This window comes from Dromiciops gliroides, chromosome 3 (genome assembly GCF_019393635.1).
Source record: "Dromiciops gliroides isolate mDroGli1 chromosome 3, mDroGli1.pri, whole genome shotgun sequence".
NCBI classification, from domain to species: Eukaryota; Metazoa; Chordata; class Mammalia; order Microbiotheria; family Microbiotheriidae; genus Dromiciops; species Dromiciops gliroides.
The window spans coordinates 266260172-266280550 of NC_057863.1; the positions used below are offsets into that span (position 1 = coordinate 266260172).

General features: G+C 35.5%; 1 protein-coding gene across 4 annotated transcripts in view; it reads left to right on the forward strand.

Moving 5' to 3' along the window:
- The window catches only part of TRAPPC10 (trafficking protein particle complex subunit 10), a 106925-nt gene extending 86625 nt beyond the window's left edge, over positions 1-20300 (forward strand). For 2 of the 4 annotated variants that reach the window (XM_043994621.1, XM_043994622.1), the window contains 4 exons: positions 659-826; positions 3749-3926; positions 16694-16888; positions 18389-20300. In XM_043994621.1, coding sequence (XP_043850556.1) covers positions 659-826; positions 3749-3926; positions 16694-16888; positions 18389-18627 — 780 coding nt within the window. In that variant the 3' untranslated portion in view covers positions 18628-20300. Of the gene's footprint in view, positions 1-658; positions 827-1296; positions 1431-3748; positions 3927-16693; positions 16889-18388 lie in introns of those variants that run through there. The other 2 variants (XM_043994623.1, XM_043994624.1) reach the window with 2 other exon arrangements.
- Positions 20301-20379: the final 79 nt, after the last annotated feature.

The following is a 20379-nucleotide window of genomic DNA, read 5'->3' on the forward strand; positions in this document are numbered from 1 at the left end:
CAGTTGGTATTTGTTTAGAGAAATTGAAAAGCTTTTTGTGTCATTTTTTTAATAAATATGTCTTTTTAGCATTTTTTAAAAACGTCTCCCTGTTATTTCTGAACATCAGACGTTGTAATTTTACCCTCTTACCTTTAATTGTGGCTTTGTGCAAAGCTGTTGCACAATCTACAAATTAAGTTCTACATTTTCTTTCTTAACTTGATGTTCCATATCAAATATTTGGCATAAATGTAAGCATATACCTTCAAAGTCAACTTAATTAAGAATGATCATTTTTACCCTATTATGGGAAGTATGTGGTAGACTGCCACACATTGGTAAATTATCTTTAATTTTTTGTGTGATCCCTTGTGCTATGTAGCTTATGGAATCATAAAAAATTAAACCATTTTTTTACCAGTTTGTAGAGTATTCTACAGGGGAGCAAAGCCAGGCAGGAGGATCCAAGGGAAGTGGTGGGTGATGCAGAACCAAAGAACAGCATATATATACCAGGTATATCATAAAAGAGGGCCTTTGTTTAAAACAAACAAAAAAACCCATAGTTTTGCCTATGCATGAAACAAATATTTAATTTAAACTAGAATGACTAATTTTGTTTTACAAGATAATTCTGGAACTGATCATTAAAGAATTATCACTTTTTTTTTTCCAGTACATCTACAGCAAGCAGTCAGTGTTCTTTGTGTGGGAGCTGATGTGGACAAAGGAACTTCCACCTTCTCTGCATTGTCACTTTTCACTTGACTTTTATCCAGCTTCTGAAGATCGGTCCATTTCGTTAAAGCCCTATAGTTATGAATTCCAAGTGGAAAATTTTTTTGTAGGTATTATATTGATACATACTTTACTGTGTTTCAAAGAAGAGTTTGGGGATGGATAATGTGAATGATGAAATAAAAATATATGAAAGGAAATCACTTTTAAAAAGTATTCTGATTAGAATATAAATTCTTTAAATTAGCTACATACATTTTATATTCTAGCTTTATTCAAAAAATACTATAAGACAAGTGATAGTTATTCATGTTAAGTTGGAATATATTATCAGTGACTCTCTTTGGATCTGAATTTCCAGGCACCTTTCCTATAATGCATCTAAGTACTGTACAGTGATGGTCCAAACAATTAACCTTGGCCAGCTCCTGTTTATTTTAGTTTATTAAAGTATATTAAAAATCAGCCTTTACTGCTTTTTTAAATAACTTAAATAACTTTTTTCTTTTTTAAATAAAATTTATGGATGTACTTTGTTTTTACATCATCTAAATTTTCCTCTGTCTCTCCTCCCAGAGATCCATGTAACAAAGAATTTTGTTTAAAGAAAAAGAGGAAGAAGAGAAAAAAGTCAGCATAATCAATCAATACATTGAAAAAAATAAGAAATTTTCTGTAATGTTCCAGATTCATAGACCTCCCATCTCTGCAAAAGATTGAATAAATAATGTTTTCATATAAATATTGCAGATTCTTTTTTAGCTTAAAATGTGTAGTTCTCAGAGACCAGAAAGAGCTTTTAAAACCACAAAGACACTTTTTAAATGTTTATGTTCAAAATCCAAGCTCTGGGGGAGCTAAGTGGTGCAGTAGATAGAGCACTGGCCCTGGAGTCAGGAGGACCTGAGTTCAAATCCGACCTCAGACACTTGACATGTACTAGCTGTGTAACCCTGGGCAAATAACTTAACCCCAATTGCCTCACAAAAAAATTTTTTTTTTTTAATCCAAGCTCTATTTAAAATATTTGTAAATGTTACTCTATCAAGTCATATACTCATAAATGACTTAGAGGTGAATTTGTACTTGGTGGCCAAAATAATATTAAGGTTATTCATGATGGCTTTTCCCCCTAAAATAGATTTAATAGGTTGACTGATTAAGTATTATATCAGGATGCATACACATATACACTTATATGTATGTGTAAATATGCATATGTGTGCACACATTTCTATATAGACACAGACTTGAATATATTTTCTGAAACAGAAAGGAAAAAAATGATCACAAAGGAAAATTGAGATTTCCACAGAATTTATTTTTTATCTTACTAAAAGGAACTAATTTAAGGATCAAGTAATAACAACATGTCATATTTATATAGGATTTACAAAATGTTCTAAGGTAAGACAGCAATGGTCAGAAAAGATGTAATTAAGCTCTATATGCATCCAGTTTGTTTATTCCTGATGTAGATCTATGCCAATAAGAGCCAGCTTTTCTAAAAAAATCACATATATTTTCTCTCTCTCTCTCTCTCTCTCTCTCTCTCTCTCTCTCTCTCTCTGTCTCTCTCTCTGTCTTTCTTTCTTCCTCCCCCCCTCCCCCTCCGTCCCTCCCTCCTTCCTTCCTTCCCCATGGTAGTTCATTTTTCCCCCTTTATCTTCCAGTTGCCAAATAGAATGCTTTTAATGTGAAGACTTAGCTATATAAATGTTACTGTAACCAGATTTTCCTCATCCCTCCCAAGTCTCTTTCTCTTGCTTCACTCCTGAAAAGCTTACTTAATATTAACTAATGATTGAATTTAAACTATTGGTAGTCATTCTTCAAGCAGAAAAATGCTTCAAAAACAGTAAAATTTGCTTGAGTTGCTGCAGTATATAGACATCCATGTACATATCAGGCAGAAAATGGTATTGGAGAATTTTTAGTATGATTCATAACTTTAGTCTCAACATATGCCATTTAGATAGTCCCAAGAGCTAGTAATTATTAAATAGTAAAATCAATTTAACAAGGGAATAGCAATTTAGGCATATTCTCTTAACTTGTTAATTTTGGTATCAGAGCTTCCTAGGCTGTACTTATTCTGGCTTTATCTCCAGTAGTGCTTTGAGAGCTTCAGCATCCAAATTTTCTTTTCTTCCTCTTTAATTAGAAAGTATAAATTAGCTTCCAGATAACTTCCTAATAGATTATCAAAGAGAGCATATTAATTACTTCCTTGCCATTCTTATCTCTGAATGTTCTTTAATTACTTTTCTTACATCCTATTTTTCATATAAATTTTACTTTTCCTACATAGTCTACCTGTATGTGCTTATTTTTAGGCAGCAAAAAATCCCTATCCTCATTGCCCCTTGTTTCCATATATCAGCGAAAGACTGTCTAAATCCATGTGAAAAGTTCTTTTTGTATTAGAAGAAAACCACCTTGGCAACCAAGCTAATCTTTCCTATCCCTTCCAGATCATCCAGACTGATTGTCTTGTATTTACCTATAAAAGTTGTGTATACATTGCTAAGAAATTAGATTTTAGTTATCCTTATAAATCCTTGCAAATTTTTTTAGCCTGAGTTGAGGTTTCTGATAAGCCCTGATTTTCTTTCTTCAAAGGGCTTGCCCTTTTTTCCTCTGAGCCTACCTATCCCCAGAAGTGATTGTCAGAGTGTGAACCCATTATCACCTTAAAGAAATTTTGGTTCTCTAGTTATGATTGATAGTTATATATTCTGAAAATGCTAATATATTATAATTATATATGAGAAGCTAATTTAGAATTGGTTCTTCAGTAGTAATGGGGTCATGGAAGTATTTCATCTATAAGAAAAGACATGTAAAATAACTAGCTCCAAAGTGTTCATTTATCACTTTATAGCCTCTTCAGTGCTCCTTTTTAGAAAACAATTTGCAGCATTCAGTAGTAGCGCATAACTCAGTATCCAGGTGGACATGTCTTAAGTATAAGTCATTCTTAACAATAGCTAATTAATTTTCCTCTGTATCTTTCTCCCTCACCCAGACATTATATAATGTGAAAGCTGAGATATTCCCTCCTTTAGGAACAGAGTATTGTAAAACAGGTTCACTCTGTTCTTTGGAGGTGTCCATCACACGACTTTCTGACCTCTTGGAGGTGGATAAAGATGAGGCATTAACAGAATCCGATGAATATTGTACGACAAAACTTATGTATGAAGGTGAGTCTATAGACTATTTCTCATTGTAATATTGTGAATAATTAAATGGCCTACTTCATATTAGGATTATATGAGGTGATTTTGCTCTTACATATTACAAGGCTTATGTCTTACTAACACTTATAATGTTTTGATATCAAATAATTTTCTTCCCTTTTAAATTAGAATACACAGTTGCATTTCATCATATAAGTTAGGTCTTAAATAAACAAGTTACTAAAATTCACTTGCAGATTTTGGATCCAGTCACTTTTTCCCTTTTTGTGAATGACTTATATCCCTTTATTTTCAGCCATGGCCTCTCTTTTAAATTCCTGGTCTACATTCCCCTTTTACCCACTGGATGTTTCCACTACCTCAGATTCATAATGTCTAAAACTGAATTTCTCTTGATCCTAAATCCAGGTTACATTCCCGGCTTCCCTGATTATTTTAGTCCTGCCCATTCATTCTTCAATACATAGCTTCCATCTCTTCCATTAAACCTTCCATGACCAATGCTACTTAGAGTGATGTTCCTATCCTCTGCACTCTTATTTTGCCTATAATGCTGATTAGCAACTTGCCATATACTCTTTGGACATCATCATATACTTTTGAACCTTTCTATTTTTTAATATATTTAGATTATAAGCAAGCTGCTTAACCAGGGATTTTCTGTCATACTTCTTTCTCATAGTATCTTGTACAGGACAGTGGTCATAATAAAAGATATTCAGTATCTTTTAAATGAATTAATAGGGCTCTATGTTACTTTTTGAGTGATTTCCTTCTACTGGCTCCATTTTTTCTTGTAGACAAAAGTTTATTTGCCTTTTCTCTCCCGTGGCCTCTTCAAGGATATATCATTTCACTTGTGTGCCTATTCCCTCCAATAATTAAGATTGCAACCCTTCTTTGCCTTAGTAGATAGATGCTAGTCATTGATAACTGAAAAAAATTATCACCTATCACTGTCTGGTAACCAAGTTTCTGTGAGTTCTCAAAAGTTTGATCAGTGGAGCATGAGCTCCAAAATGCAGATTTTACAAGTCATCACTTTACTGTGTGCTTTTCATCTAAAAGCTTACTCATCTAAATGTAGAGAGGCTTATGATCAGAAGGTTTGCTGCTAGGTGATAAATTTTTTGTCATTCTAATTGATAAAGAATATCTAATAAAGGCTACCTCCTCTACAAATTCAAGGTGGCACATGTGCAAAAGCTGGTACAAAGACTGTCAGTTTGGCTGTGGTTGCAAGAGGAGGAACTACATGAAAATCCTTTGCTAAACTGTAAAGACTAAGTCCAACTAAACTAGGGGAGGTTAAAGTTAGAAATCTTCTGAATTAGTTTTGGAATCTTAACTCAGGCATTGACATCTAATGGCATCTCTGAAGATTTTCACCAGACTGCATGCTTTCACTCCAACAGTGAGAACTTTTTGTCTCAGAATTTTTCAGGCATTTTGTGGAATCTAGGTAGACGAACTCATATAATAATTGCAGTATGGGATTTAAAGATGGCCAAATCTTTTTATAAAAATATGCTAGGGACCCCAGGTAAGTGAGATAGTTCATCTTTGCTGCTGTTTGTATGGCACTCAGACATAACAAATTGCAATTACTGCATCTATTTGAAAAAAGTACACTTGAAGATTTTCTGCAGAAAAACAAGGCTAGAGGAATACATCATGTCTCCATTGAGGCAGATGATACAAAAGCAAGGCTCTAACAGATTTGAAGCAAAAAAATTTCTTTTTCTTCTCAATGATAGCACTAAAATAGGAGAAGCACATGGCAAACCAGTCATTTTTCTCCATCTGGAGTCCTCATGACACTCAAGCAAGTTTGATTTTAAATTATGAAAAATTTATGAAGAAGAATCCTCTTTGGAAGGATATCAGAATTTTACCTTGTATTTGATCTTTGTTCAATGTCCTTCATTATAATTTTGACTTAAATTTTTAAACTTCAAACTAAGTGACAGAAGATCAGGCTAAAAAGCATATTATTTTTTTACTTTTTCCTGGTATTTGGGGAAATATTGGTTATTCAGTCATTTAAGAAAGTAGTGGGGGTGGCTAGGTGGCACAGTGGATAAAGTGCCGGCCCTGGATTCAGGAGGACCTGAGTTCAAATCCAGCATCAGACACTTAACACTTACTAGCTGTGTGACCCTGGGCAAGTCACTTAGCCCCAATTGCCTCACCCCCCCCCAAAAAAAAAAGGTAGTAAAAGGTTTGTTTATAGAAGTAAAATTATCTCTATCTTTAAAATGCTATTAATGCTTCTTGGATAATATGTACCAGTTATGTGAAGGATTGAATGTTTAAAGTGGAAAAGGTGGCACAATGGATAGAGGTCCAGGCCTGAAGTCAGGAAGACTCATCTTGCTGAATTCAAATCTGACCTTAGATACTTATTAGCTATGTGACCCTGGGCAAATCACTTAACCCGTTTGCCTACATTTCCTCACCTATAAAATGAACTGGAGAAGGAAATGGCAAACCACTACAGTATCTTTGCCAAGAAAACCCCAAATGAGGTAAATGAAGAATTGGACACTTCTGAAACAGTACAACAGCAATCTGGAAAGATTAACCCCTAAAAGCAGTGGGTACGTAGATGACCAAGTTTTTAGGATCAATCTCTTTAACAGTTAAGCTGTCATTTGGTGTCATATTCTTTTTTAATAAAGGTATTTTAAACCAGAACTTTCTAGATCTTTGGAGAACACCTTTTCAGAGAAGACTACTTTGGGCCAAACTTTTGTGTACTATGATATTAGAATGAGAGAATGAAAGAGTTTACCAAAATTTGAACAGAGAAATCTGGGTCCATGGCTGGGCAGATCCAGAAATAGTTTAGTTAACAAATAGAAACCCTTTCCTCAGAGTTTACAGTCTAGTTGGGGAAACTTCCTATACATAGCACAACCATTTTCTTTTTCAAAAATTATCAGACTCTGTATGTACTGGAGGTAAAAAGAAAAAAGTATGTCAGACCTCCACAGGATGTTTTGTACCAACTATACCACTTTGGTAAATAACCATTTTTTAAAACTTCAGAGGAAAAATGTCTACTAGAAGCCAGAGGACACTATAGTATTTCTTAAAGTCCTCACTTAAAACCCCACAAATCTGAGCCTAACGATCACTGAAAAATGTGGATGTTAAATGAAGAAGAGGCATTTGAGGCATTCTTGCATGCCCACTCCATCACCCAAAAGAAATATGTAATCAGAATATCTGACTTGGGAACACCATATAGCAGAAACACAAAAAGGTAAATAGATACAATTACCAGGGAAAATAAGTAATAAAATAAATTAGCCCCTCTTCTGAAGTTTTGTTTTTCTAAAGAGAGAGACTAACTATAGAGTTGTTTGGTTGTTTTTTTTAAAGAAGGGGATTATCAAGAGTTAAACATTCAAGGGAATAAAGATATAAGCAGAATTTATTGAAAGGGGTTTAGTGAAGATGGAGCAGAACCTGATGCACCAGGAACTAACTCTACTACCCCCTACAGGTGAATCAGTGGAATTATTTATGAGACAGAATTGCAGAGTGGGAGGGTACATAAATGAGGAGAGGGAGAGGCCTCCCAAGAGGCAGAGGTAAGAGGAGAATGGATAATATACCTATATTCTTATCATATCCATGGTAAACAATAAAAGGATGGTGATTCCTGTAGTCTCAAGAAAAGGGCTTGCAGGAGAGTGGAGGTTCATTAGCAGAAAATAGGGGATCCCACTGAAAAGTGCTCCCAAAGGGAAAGAGATAATGTGCCAAAATGGAGACTTAATGGTGATTTTAATATGCTAATAATCTGTTTAATATGACTGAATTTAGTATACTGAGACTTTTATTCTTAGAGTATTATGCCCCTTTGAACATTTTGCCCCAGAAGAGAAATGTGAGTTCCAGGGTGACATAATCCAGATTATGTAAGTGTAGAAGGACATAGACATGAGAATTAAGACAGCCAATGGGAAAGGGATTGACTGTGGAGAATATAGGAAGAATTGAAAACACTATTTAAAACATGGTTTAAATTCTATCTTGAGGTACTAGTTTTTTATCCCTCTTAACTTCCTTCTTGAAATGATACTTATAAGAGTGAGGCATAACTAAAAGGAGGCAGAGGGGTAGGGCAAAATTTATAAAGATAATAACATGTTGTTCGTTCATTTCAGTTGTGTCCAACTCTTTGTAACCCCTTTTGGAATTTTCTTGACAAAGACACTGGAGTGGTTTGCCATTTCCTTCACCAGCTCATTTTACAGAGGAGGAAACTGAGGCAGACAGGGTTAAGTGACTTGCCCAGGGTCACACAGCTAGTAAGTGTCTTTGGCCAGATTTTAATTCAGAAAGATGAGTCTTCCAGACTCTAGGACCCACATACTATCCACTTCTCCACTAGCAACAATATATAATAGAGAAATTGGTAATAAAAGGGAACTCAAATCTGGTACTTAAGGAGTTTTAACTCTTTGGGAAACATAAAGATATTGAAGAAGCATAAATAAGGATATAGACCATAAATCAATTTAAATTTCAGAATAGGCAGGAGAGAATTCTGAAGACAAATTTTTATTGATAGCCTTATTTTTATATCACTTACATTTTCTACTCTTCCTATATGGGAAAGAATAAATGACAACAAAGAGAGAAATTCTTAGAAAAGAGCACATACCAAAAAAAATAACAGAAGTTTGAGGGGCAGGAAAGGGGATGATTTGGAGACTAACCACTTATGTGGTAGGATGATGAAGAGGAGAAAAAACAGGTGAGAGATCACTAAATAAAACAAAAAATCAATAAGTAAAACCCCAATTCTAGGAATAAGGGTGAATAAACTCTGTGGAGTGTAGCAAGAGAAAAGAGCTTGTGGGAATAGGGTTGCACCAATGTAATCAAAATAAACTGCATGGGCAAAGTTGATTTAAAAGGAGAAATTTTTTTTAAATCCTTTTTAAAAGTAGCAGAGACAAGGCAGCTAGGTGGCGCAGTGGATAGAGCACCAGCCCTGGAGTCAGGAGGACCTGAGTTCAAATCCAGCCTCAGACACTTAACACTTACTAGCTGTGTGACCCTAGGCAAGTCACTTAACCCCAATTGCCTCACCAAAAAAAAATTTTTTTTAATTAAAAATTTTTTTTTTAAGTAGCAGAGGCAGAAGTGAAGGAAGATAAAAACTTTCAAAACTTTAAATATGGGTGGGTTACAATGAAACAAGATTGCAAAAGATAAAACTCCATGATCTCTTGTTTATAAGAAGCACACACATCCAATCATAATGAGAGGCCTGAATACCAATTATTATGCAAAGACATAGTAACACAATAATACTAAGAAACATAAATAAGTTATTTCTTCAGAAGTCTTAACAGAAACAAAAAGAAAGCTATAGAACTGAACAAATTGTTGGAGAAATCAGAGCTAAAAGATTTGTGGTGCCTTCTGAATTGGACAACTTAATAAAATACATAGTTTTCAGCATAATGTGGTATTTTTACAAAAGTAGACCACATATAGAGAAATTACAAATAAATCTTTAAAAAGTAGAAACATTAAATGCATCTATCAAGGACCATAACACAAGAAAGTAATCATTTAAGGGACCCCAAGCAAAAGACACAAACCGAAGTGGTAACTTCATGGTAGAAAAACTAAATGATGAGGTAAAAAAACAAAATCTAGACATAACTATATGAAGAACAATGATAACATGACAACATACCAAAGTTTCTGGGAATGACGATTAAAACTAAATATGTGGTCACCTTATTCCTGTCCCCAGTGTAGGGAAAACTAGTTGGGTTTACTTATAAATTTAGCACCAAGTCTTTGGGCAGTTAGCATTTATTAAAGAGTAAAGAGAAAACACGTGGAGTTCAGGAAATTAAGAAACCTATCTACCCCTGTCACAAATCTCCTGCCACCACCTCAGAGTTCCAGCCACAAAGAGGAAGATCCTGTGCCTGTCAGAGCAGAAGCTCCCTGTGGGTCCGGAAGAGAGGTGGTCCCCACACACTGCTCCAAGCTAATTGGCTGGTAGCATTCAAGTCTATTGATTGACATGACTTGAAGGCAGTCTTAAGTTAGTTAGGAGTTCCTGTGTGTGTTTGGGGGGTTGGGGGGGTTCTGAGTTTACAGCTTCTGAGAACAATACTCTTGAGGGCCAGGCAGATGTGGTTTCAATCAAGTCAGCTTTAAGTAGGTTAAACAGCAAGTCAGTCACTCTCACAATTCAATTAATCAAAATCAGTTGGGGGTGTTGGCAAATCCCATTATTTTCTCACAGAAGCTAAAGCATTCCTTAAAGGAAAAAAAGTATGTCTCTCCTTTTTCTAATGCATTAACAAAATAGAGAGTTAATGAACTGAACATGCAGTGTTTAAAGAATTTTTAAACCAACCATTAAAAGCAGAAAGGAAGAAATCTTAAAATGTATAGAAGCAACAGACAAATAGGAAACCAAAATACTGTAGCACTAATAAAACTAAAAGCTGATTCTTTAAAAATAGTAAACCAATTGTTAAATATTTAGCCAACTTAATTTTTAAAAAGGAGAGGCAATTCACATTAATAAAATAAAGTGAAATCAACAAATTCATGAGAAATAAAAATGATCAAATTAAGTCAATAAGAATTTATTAAAAGTACTCTGTCCTGGGGCAGCTAGATGGTGCAGTGGTAAAGCACTGGCCCTGGATTCAGGATTACCTGAGTTCAAATCCGGCCTCAGACACTTGACACTTACTAGCTGTGTGACCCTGGGCAAGTCACTTGACTCTCATTGTCCTGGAAAAAAAAAAAGTACTCTGTGCTAAGTGCTGGGGATACAAAGAAAGGCAAAAACTGCCTCTGCCCTGAAGGAAGCACAATCTATCTAATCAGGGAGACAGTATACAAACAAGTACATTCAAGATAAATTGAAGATAAACTCAAAGGGAAGGCACTAACGTCAAAGAGGACAGACATATCTGTTAGAACTTCCCAGGGGCAGCTAGGTGACACAGTGGATAGAGTACCGGCACTGGAATCAGGAGGGCCTGAGTTCAAATGTGACCTCAGACACTTAACACTTACCACCTGTGTGACCCTGGGCAAGTCACTTAACCCCAATTGCCTCACCAAAACCAAACAAACAAAAAAATCCTCCCAGACAGCCATATGCTAACAAAACTTAAAAATTCAAAAGAATAGACAGTCACTTACAAAAATATACTCATACTAATATGACACCAAATAAAAATCTTAAATCTCAGAAAAGGAAATTAAGCTCCTTAAAAAGGAACTGCCATTGGGGCAGCTAGGTGGCGCAGTGGATAAAGCAGGGGCCCTAGATTCAGGAGTACCTGAGTTCAAATCTGGCCTCAGACACTTGACACTGGCTTTGTGACCTTGGGCAACTCACTTAACCCCCATTGCCCCACACAAAAACAAAAACAAACAAATAAAAAATAAAGCATCAGTAAAAAAGAATTGCCAAAGGAAAACTATCTGCATGGATTTACAGGAGAATTTTAACAAATTTTTAATGGAATGAATACCTCTACTCCAAAATTACTCAAAATTGAGAAAGAAAGCACTTTGACTTAACTTTTTATGACAGTCCAAGAAATTCATTATGATCTAGTTGGATTTATTTCAGGGATACAAAAATGGTTCTACATGAAGAAAATAGTTAACATAATAAAACCAGAACTATACATTTATGTCCATACTCACTTATGCTTAAAAAAATCCTATCAAATATAGATAGGCATAGTGGGATCTTTACAATATGTAAGAAGATCTAAAACTAAGCTACAAAGAAAACAGTAGAAGCTTTCCCAATAAATACTGGAATCAAACAAAGCCTGACCTCTGATAGAATTCTAGAAATCCTAGTGATGGTAAAGAGGAGCACATTAAAGTCCAAAAGGAAACAAAACTATCCCTATTTGCTGCTGATATGATGGTTTACTTAGAAGATTCTAGGGAATCAGCAGAAAAACTGAGACTATTAGTAGTTTTAGTAAAGTTCTAGTCTACAAATTAAACTGCGACATGCATGATACTTTCTATATATAGGGATATTTTCTATATAATAGGAAAATCCATTCAAAACCCCTAAAAAATGGGTGGATTTCCAACTAATATGGGTGTGTGAAACAGTAATACAGCTACTCTGTCTTTTACTCTAGCAGTGAAATAGTAAGAGCCCTAGATTTAAAAAGAGACAACCATAAGCTACCTCATCCGCTTGGCACTACCCCCAAAATGCAGCCAGAATCTATGGAAGCTTTTTGTTTTAGTCCTTCCAGAGAAGCAAAGGATGAAGCACCACAAATTGGAAAACCTGTGTCAGGAAGTCCAAGGCAACCCATAGGAAACGAGTAGGAGCAAGACATCAGACCACTCAGGACAATGCTGGGAAAACCCCCCCAGGAGAGGAGTCAAAAATAGCAGTGCCCTAACAGAGAAATTACAGGGAGTCATACAAGACTACTCAACACCTTGATGAGGGAAGCCCCAGAGGGGACAGAAGAGGAAACACTCCAAACAAGTAAATCACAAGGAGCAAAAGAAAACCACCCATTACCATGATCCAGGATAGTCCACCACAGAATTGACTCAGAATACTTAAGTCTGACAACCTCTCTGAAAATATATGCACTAAGGGAAGTAGAAGCCCATAGGAGAACCCAGGAAAGTGAGATCAGGACTAAAGAGGACCTGACCACCACAACAGAGTATGGGGAAAGTCTAAACCTGACCTTGGCGCTAAATCTCAAACTAAGAACTTGAGGCTAAAGATGTGATAAAAACACAAGTGACCAAAGATATGGGAAGTATTTCATGTTAAGAATCATCCACTAAGGGGCAGCTAGGTGGAGCAGTGGATAAAGCACTAGCCTTGGATTCAGGAGGACCTGAGTTCAAATCTGGCCTCAGACACTTAAGACTTACTAGCTGTGTGACCCTGGGCAAGTCACTTAACCCTCATTACCCTGCCCCCACCCCCCAAAAAATCATCCACTAAGAAAACTCAGAAGAAGAGAATTAACTAAAACAACTAACAAGTTGAACCTCAGAAAAAAAAATTTGGCCACAGAGACCATATGAGTGCCTGGAAGAAATAGAGCAAGAAATTATAAATTAAATGAAAGCAATAATAGTCAACATTTATATAGCATTTACTGCATTCCAGGACCTGTGCTAAGTGCTTTACAGTTATTTTCTCCTTTGACCCTCACAACAACCTGTCTCAAATGAAATTCAACAAAGATAAACTGAAGCACATTTTTTCCAAGCAAGATAACATTTTATTAACAGATGCTACCTTCCAGTAGAATGGGTTTAATGATTGCCTCAGTAAGCTAAAAGACCAAAAATTGAAGATACAACTCATTTTTATAAGCATAGAACAAAGAGCACAGGGTAGGTGAGTAAGCAATACGATTATAAGGTTAGCAACACCATGGGAGTGAATGAAACATGATTGGTTACATTAAGATAAGGGATTTACACACACTTGGAAACCAGTACCACCCCTTTCTGTCTTAAAGGAATGCTTTGTGGGTTTATGGGATACAGCTGCATCCCAAAGCTATTGATAGTGGAGCAGGGATAGTAGACTCACTGGCTCCTGGGATTGAGATAAAACCACTTTTAATTGCGCAACAATGAGGCTAAGATGGGGCATGGTCAGCTTGTCTGCTCAAGGATATCATGCATGTCACAGAGTATCTTAGGAACTGAAGTTATGAGGGATAACAAGCTTCCTTGGCACAAAGGGATTTGCAGGTGGTGCTAGGATAACAGTTCCCTTAGAATTAATGTTTTATGAGAGTACTGAACTTGTAAACTTTAGCTTAGAATTTTTCTTTAATTAAAAAGATTGATAGAAAAACTGAACTGTGGCATCTAACTTGTGAAAGACTGAACTTCTAAATTCATGAGCTTTCTTTACTCAGAAACAAAGAAGCTTAGGTTTGTTCCATAGACAACAGAATAGAATCATTTACTGAATGAAATAAAATATAAGATCAGTAATTAATTTTCACAAACCCTGGGACTTAAGTGCTATTATTATCATCCCCATTTTACAGATGATGAAACTGACAACCATAGGGCAAAATGAAAACAGAAAGAATCTGCCAGTCACCTTCTAAAAGAAATTGCTGGGGCAACAATGTGGTGCAGTGGATAAAGCACCGGCCCTGGATTCAGGAGGACCTAAGTTCAAATCCAGCCTCAGTTACTTGACACTAGCTGTGTGACCCAGGGCAAGTCACTTAACCCTCATTGCCCTGCAAAAAGAAAGAAAGAAAGAAAATGAAAACTCAAGAATTTTATAACCAAAATTCAGAGCTTCCAGGTCAAAGGGGGGAAAAAATACTGCCAACAGCCAGAAAGAGTTTAAGGGGAAAAAAAACAAACCACAGGATCTCACAAAATTTGGCAACTACCACTTTAAAGGAAAAGAGATCTTATTCCATAAGGCAATATATAAAGGCATGTAACCAAGAATAACTTATCATATAAAACAATATAATCCTATAGGAAGTTGGAATGGGTTTTTTTAATAAAATATAAAGTTTTAAGCGTTTCTGGTTAAAAAGACCAGAGCTGAGTAGAAACTTCAAACTACAAAATAGAGGACTAAAGAGAAACAAAGAATGAGCTATATGATAATTAGGAGCTTTTATTCTAAGAGTGGGGGAAGAGTAAAGCATTCCTTGGTCATTTTTTAATGTCTTCAAGGATCATAGATGGAAGTAATAGAACAGAATTGGGGGTGTATCTGTTATGATATTCATGCAAGAGGAAAAAAGAAAAAGGAATATACTACGAAGAAAGGAAAAGGAAGGGAGCTGTGTTTTTTATAACCAGGTATGCAAATAGAAGTGTATACAAACATGGAGAATGGGATGTGGGAAATGTGTACCACATGAATATAGTTCTTACCTGATGTGGACAAAAGAAGAGTTAAACATTCACACACAGTTTGGTGCAAAAATACATGAAATAGGCAGGAAAGGGGGAGAAAGTTTAAGAAATAGGGTAGTGTTTTGAAGGTAATAGTCACAAAACAAACCAGTTTGGGAAGATAGAATAGAAGAAGGGGGGAAATGGGTAAGACTAAAGTTCAGAACTAGTGGTGCTGGTGGGGGTGGGGGTGGGGGTGGGGAGAAGGGAGAAAAGAGGCAGAAGAAGCAGAATGAGTCTATTATAAATCACTAATGTTAATTACATACTTTAGCTAGGTAGTTCAGTAGAAAGAGTTCTGGGTCTGGAGTCAGGAAGACTTATATGCTCTCAGACCCTTAATAACTGTGACCCTGGGCAAGTTACTTAACCCCCGTCTCAGTTTCCTTATCTGTAAAATGAGGATAATAATAGAACCTACCCCAAAGGGTTACTGTAAGGCTCAAATGAGGTAACATTTGTAAAGCACATGCCACAGAACTTGCTACACAGTAAGTACTTAATGCTTATTCCCTCTTCCTTCTCTCCTTCCCCTTGCCTTGGCCGCCCCCTTTTGCTCCTTTAACCACTGCCTCATATAAAGAGCAGGTTGGGGAGCAAAGAGAAGAAAAAGTATGAGTTGAGAAATACAAATGATATAAAAACTAAAGATACCAATAAAAAATTTATTTTGTCTTAGGAAAGCAGTTTACATAGTGGGAAGCACATTGACTCAGAAAACAGGGTTTAAATCTTGCCTTTGATACTTAGGGTGTGACCTTGAGAGGATCACTGAACCTTCCTGGGCTTTAGGTTACCTCTCCTATAAAATGAGAAAATTGGACCAAATGGCCCCGGCTCTGCAGCTGGGATCTTAGAAGGTGCGGAACATTTGGGGTGGGCATTAGAGCAATGAAGATCTCTCTCCACTTTGTATTTGCTGCCCTACCTGTTTTTAATTCCATGGAGCAAAATGCCCCTGCTGGGTATGTCAGTCACCACCCTGTTCTCTTTACCCTCCCTCCCCTCCTTTTCTTACCTTGTTTTATGTGGTGTTTCCTCTTTAGATTGTAAGCTTCTTGAGGGCAAGGACTGGTTTTTTTATTAATTGTATCCCCAGAGCCTAGTGCAGTGCCTGGCACGTAGCAGGTGCTTAATAAACGTTGATTGGATTGGAATATGAGAAGTCTTGAGACTTTATAAGGATTCAAGACTTTGAGAAGTTAAATGATACCTTCAGTACCTTAATTTTGAAATCATCCAGCTCTTAACTAAATATGATATAAAATGTAACACTCCTCAGGATAAGCTTTGCATAGGTTTATTAAGCACTAACTGTGTGTTGAGGTACTGTGATAGGCACTAGACCAAATAGAGAACAATCCTTGCCATCTGGGAGTTCACATTCTACAAGAAGAGGTAATCAGGGGCAGCTAGGTGGCGTAGTGGATAAAGCACTGGCCCTGGATTCAGGAGGATCTGAGTTCAAATTGGGCCTCAGATACTTGACACTTACTAGTTGTGTGACCCTGGGCAAGTCACTTAACCCTTGTTGTCCCGCAAAAAAAAAAAAAAAGAAAAGAATAGGTAATCATATGTAAACAAGTAAATTAAATGCATGATACTTGGACAAAGGAGAGACCACTAACAATAATCAGGAAAGGTAGCACATGATATTAGCCTTGAAGAAAGAGTTTTCCAAGAAATGGAACTAAGGTATTCCAAGCATGAAGGATGGATAACCTATGTAAATACACAGGGGAGAAATTGGTTTGCAAAATGAAAGGCTTTGTTTTTATAAACAAAATGAACATTTTTTTTTTCAGTTGTTGACAATAGTAGTAATTGGGCAGTATGTGGGAAAAGTTCTGGAGTTATCTCAATGCCTGTAACAGCACGAGCAACTCATAAAGTCCACATGGAAGTGATGCCTCTCTTCGCTGGCTATCTCCCCTTTCCTGATGTTAGGTTGTTTAAATACCTCCCTCATCACTCAGCTCATTCCACACAACTTGATGCTGGTAAGAATTTTTTTTTAATAGGAAAGATTCTAATAATAGAGATTATACAAATTATATAAATGTGGAAAAGAAAATAAATTAGCATTTTTAAGAACTTTTATGGATTAACAAATATTTATCAAGATATCTGACCTACTTTGAAGAATTTTTTAAAAAATACTATCTTTGATCTGTGTTTGAGGCAATATACACTTAATTTTTATTTCTTATTTGAACACTTTGGCAAAAATTAAAAGTTTGCCCTAATGCTTCACACTTTACCAAATATAGGAGAGATTTTTTTTAAAAAGAGAATGAAAAATATGCTTAGAGAAAGAAGTATTACCTGAACAAAGGATATAATACCTGATTATAGGAAAAAAAGGAACAATTTTGATCATGTAAAAATAAAAAACATTTGAATGAAAACAGTGAAATCTAAATTAAAAGAGAATGATGAGTTTTCATCACTACACCACTTGATTAGCAAAGAAGAAAATAGTAATGTTGGAGGGATATGAAAAGACAAGCATACTAGTGTGCTATTAGAGCTGTAAATTAGTCCAGCCATTCCAGAGAACAGTTTGCAATTATGCTGAAAAAAGTCACCACACTTTATTTACATATACCCTTTGACTCAGTGATACTGCTACTGATTGCCAACAAGTATCTACCCCCAAAAATTACTGCAGCACTTTTTACTGTAGCAAAGAACTATAGATATCCATCAGTAGAAGAAATTTCTGAACTATGGCATATAAATGTAATGAAATAGTAATGCATTGTAAAATAAACAAATGACAAACATGGGGAATTCAGATAAGATTGGGGAAGACTTGTATGAACTGACGAAAAATGAAGTTAACAGAACCAAGAGAATATTTAATACAATGACCACAATAATGTAATATAAAACACACAATAATATTTAAGGACAAATGTACAAGTCAGAATAGTGAAGAAAGAAGTGTATCCCATGTCTCCAAGGTGAAGTGGTGGATTTTAGGTGTAGAATGAAGCATACGGGGGCAGCTAGGTGGCACAGTGGATAGAGCACTGGCCCTGGATTCAGAAGGACCTGAGTTCAAATCTGGCCTCAAACACTTGACACTTACTAGCTGTGTGACCCTGGGAAAGTCACTTAACCCTCATTGTCCCACCAAAAAAAAAAAAATGAAGCATACCTTTTCAGACATAGAGAATGTGTTTATTTTGTCTTTGTTATAAGGAAGGGTTCTATTTCTCTGGCGGAGGTTTGGGACATATTAGGGGGTAAAAATAACAAATCAATAAGTTATCAAAATATCAAAAAAAATTTTAAGTAAGAAAAATATTTCTTCTTTTCCCTTAAATTATAATCTTGTTAGCTCTTCTGAGTTAATGTAATACCAAGAAATAGAAATTAATATATTGTATACTTTATAAATACTTAAAATTAAACTTATTCTTGGGAATATAGTATTGAGTTCTATTTGAAATTATCTGAGAATGGAAACATAACTTTACTTGACTTTTTTTCAGACAGCTGGATTGAAAATGATAATCTGTCAGTGGACAAGAATATGGATGATCAGACTGACAACAGTAGTCTAAAGAGCAAAAGCAGCTCCCATTCAGCAGCCAGTGTAGAACACAAAGGCTTGCCAATGCCCCGGCTACAGCCATTTCCATCGGGTCAAGTCTTTAACTCAAGCACGGCCATGCAGATCCTGGTAATTCCTAGCAAGGATGACCACATTCTGGAAGTCAGTGTTACATGACAACTCCATGTGTATACCAAACAAATAATAGAAACTGGATATGAATGCACTTTAAAGGATCATAACCTGATTGTTCTTCATTGTAATATTCTGGCCCTAACTAGACTTGTGGTGACGCTACATTTGCCTACCATGGAAGCATTTGACAATTGTACAGATTTCATTGTACAATGCAGCTTGTATCAAATAGTTTATAATGTTACTTTTAGAAAATGTTCTATGTGATGTGTAATATTTATTTAATTTACCCATCTCCAAACATCCCTGCTGTTGTGTTCCTACAATGTCCTCCCAGATGTCCAACTTTCATAACTTAGTCATATGCTGCTGTTAAAATAAAAATGCTTGTAATTGGGCTATCTAAATTGAGCAGCCTTTTAATCTGCAGATTTCTTTTTTGTATGTAAATCTGTCTTTCAGGTAAACATATAACAAAACCTTGTAATCTTTACTTGTTGGTTTGTGTGTGCCTTTTTGGTCACACAACTAGCTGCCCAATTTCTGGACCAAGGTAGTTTCCTAAATCACCTAAGAAAAAAAAATAATATCTTTTACCCCATAGAATCTTTATGACCTTTTCTTAATAAACTTTTGAGGAGTGGGGGAATTAGATGGGGGTGGGGGAATAACTTAGCCCCTTCTGTGCCTTGGGATGTCTGAATTACAAGGATATTTAAGGCCTACTAGTAAAACTTTATCAGGTTTTCGAGCCATTTTAAAAGTACTTTTTAAAAAGGTAGACCTGGTCTTGGGGGGAAAAAATTGGCATTTAATTTTGTTATGAATAAATGTTTCTGAAACCTGTTTTCCACCCAGAATGGTGATGAAGAATCAGATCTTGGTTTTAGGTATATATTTGTTATATTTAATTGTCACAATTTATGTTCTTTGGGAATAGTTCGATTTGTGTTGGTTTCCTCCCAACTCTTAACCTCAATTAAAATTTTTATTTTACTTTTAATTGTGGAGTATTTAACCATTTTTTCACACTTTAAGTGTAGAAATTAAGAAGTTTAATTAACAATGGAGGTTATTGCAGAAACTTAGTTTGTTTTTTCTTTAGTTATGGGGGAAATTAAGATCTTGGAAGTAAACTTCTGATCAAGCAAACTACAGTCATACCATACCAACTAATTATTTTATTCTCGTTTGTAAATTTGCTTGTATATATGGTTGATTATTATTTTAAAAAAGAAAAAGTCCAAACTAAATGAAATAATGTTTGAGTTACACCAAAAATCAAGAACAAAATAAATGTGTTAATTTTTATTGGTATCAAAGTTCAGAGCTTGTAAATAAGTGCTATATGTTTTAAACCTTTTCCAGCTCTCAAAAGCTATGTATTTTTGTACATATTAAGTACTCTCAAATTCACTGGGAATGCTTTTGGTTGGGATTTTATTTTAAAAATCCATGCAAACTGATAGTTAAAGCAGATGGTGGGGCCTCTTTTGAATAACCTCAAAAAACCTTAAAAAGAGGAAAAAAAGAATCCTCATAGCTGCAGCTGTTTCAACAGGTTGTTAAAGATACCTGACAAAAGCTGATTAATATTCTTCAATGTAGGGAAGCACAGAAAAAAATAATTATAAAATATCATCTTCGTTTCCAGTATTCTGTATGTTGTGTTTAAGTCATTCAAAGAAATAAAGGTGTGATTTTTTTTTCATGTTCTTCTCATGTGTATTTGACTGGAGTAGTATGCAGATATAATAAACATTTAGTTGTTCACTAATCTGCCCAAATAATTGT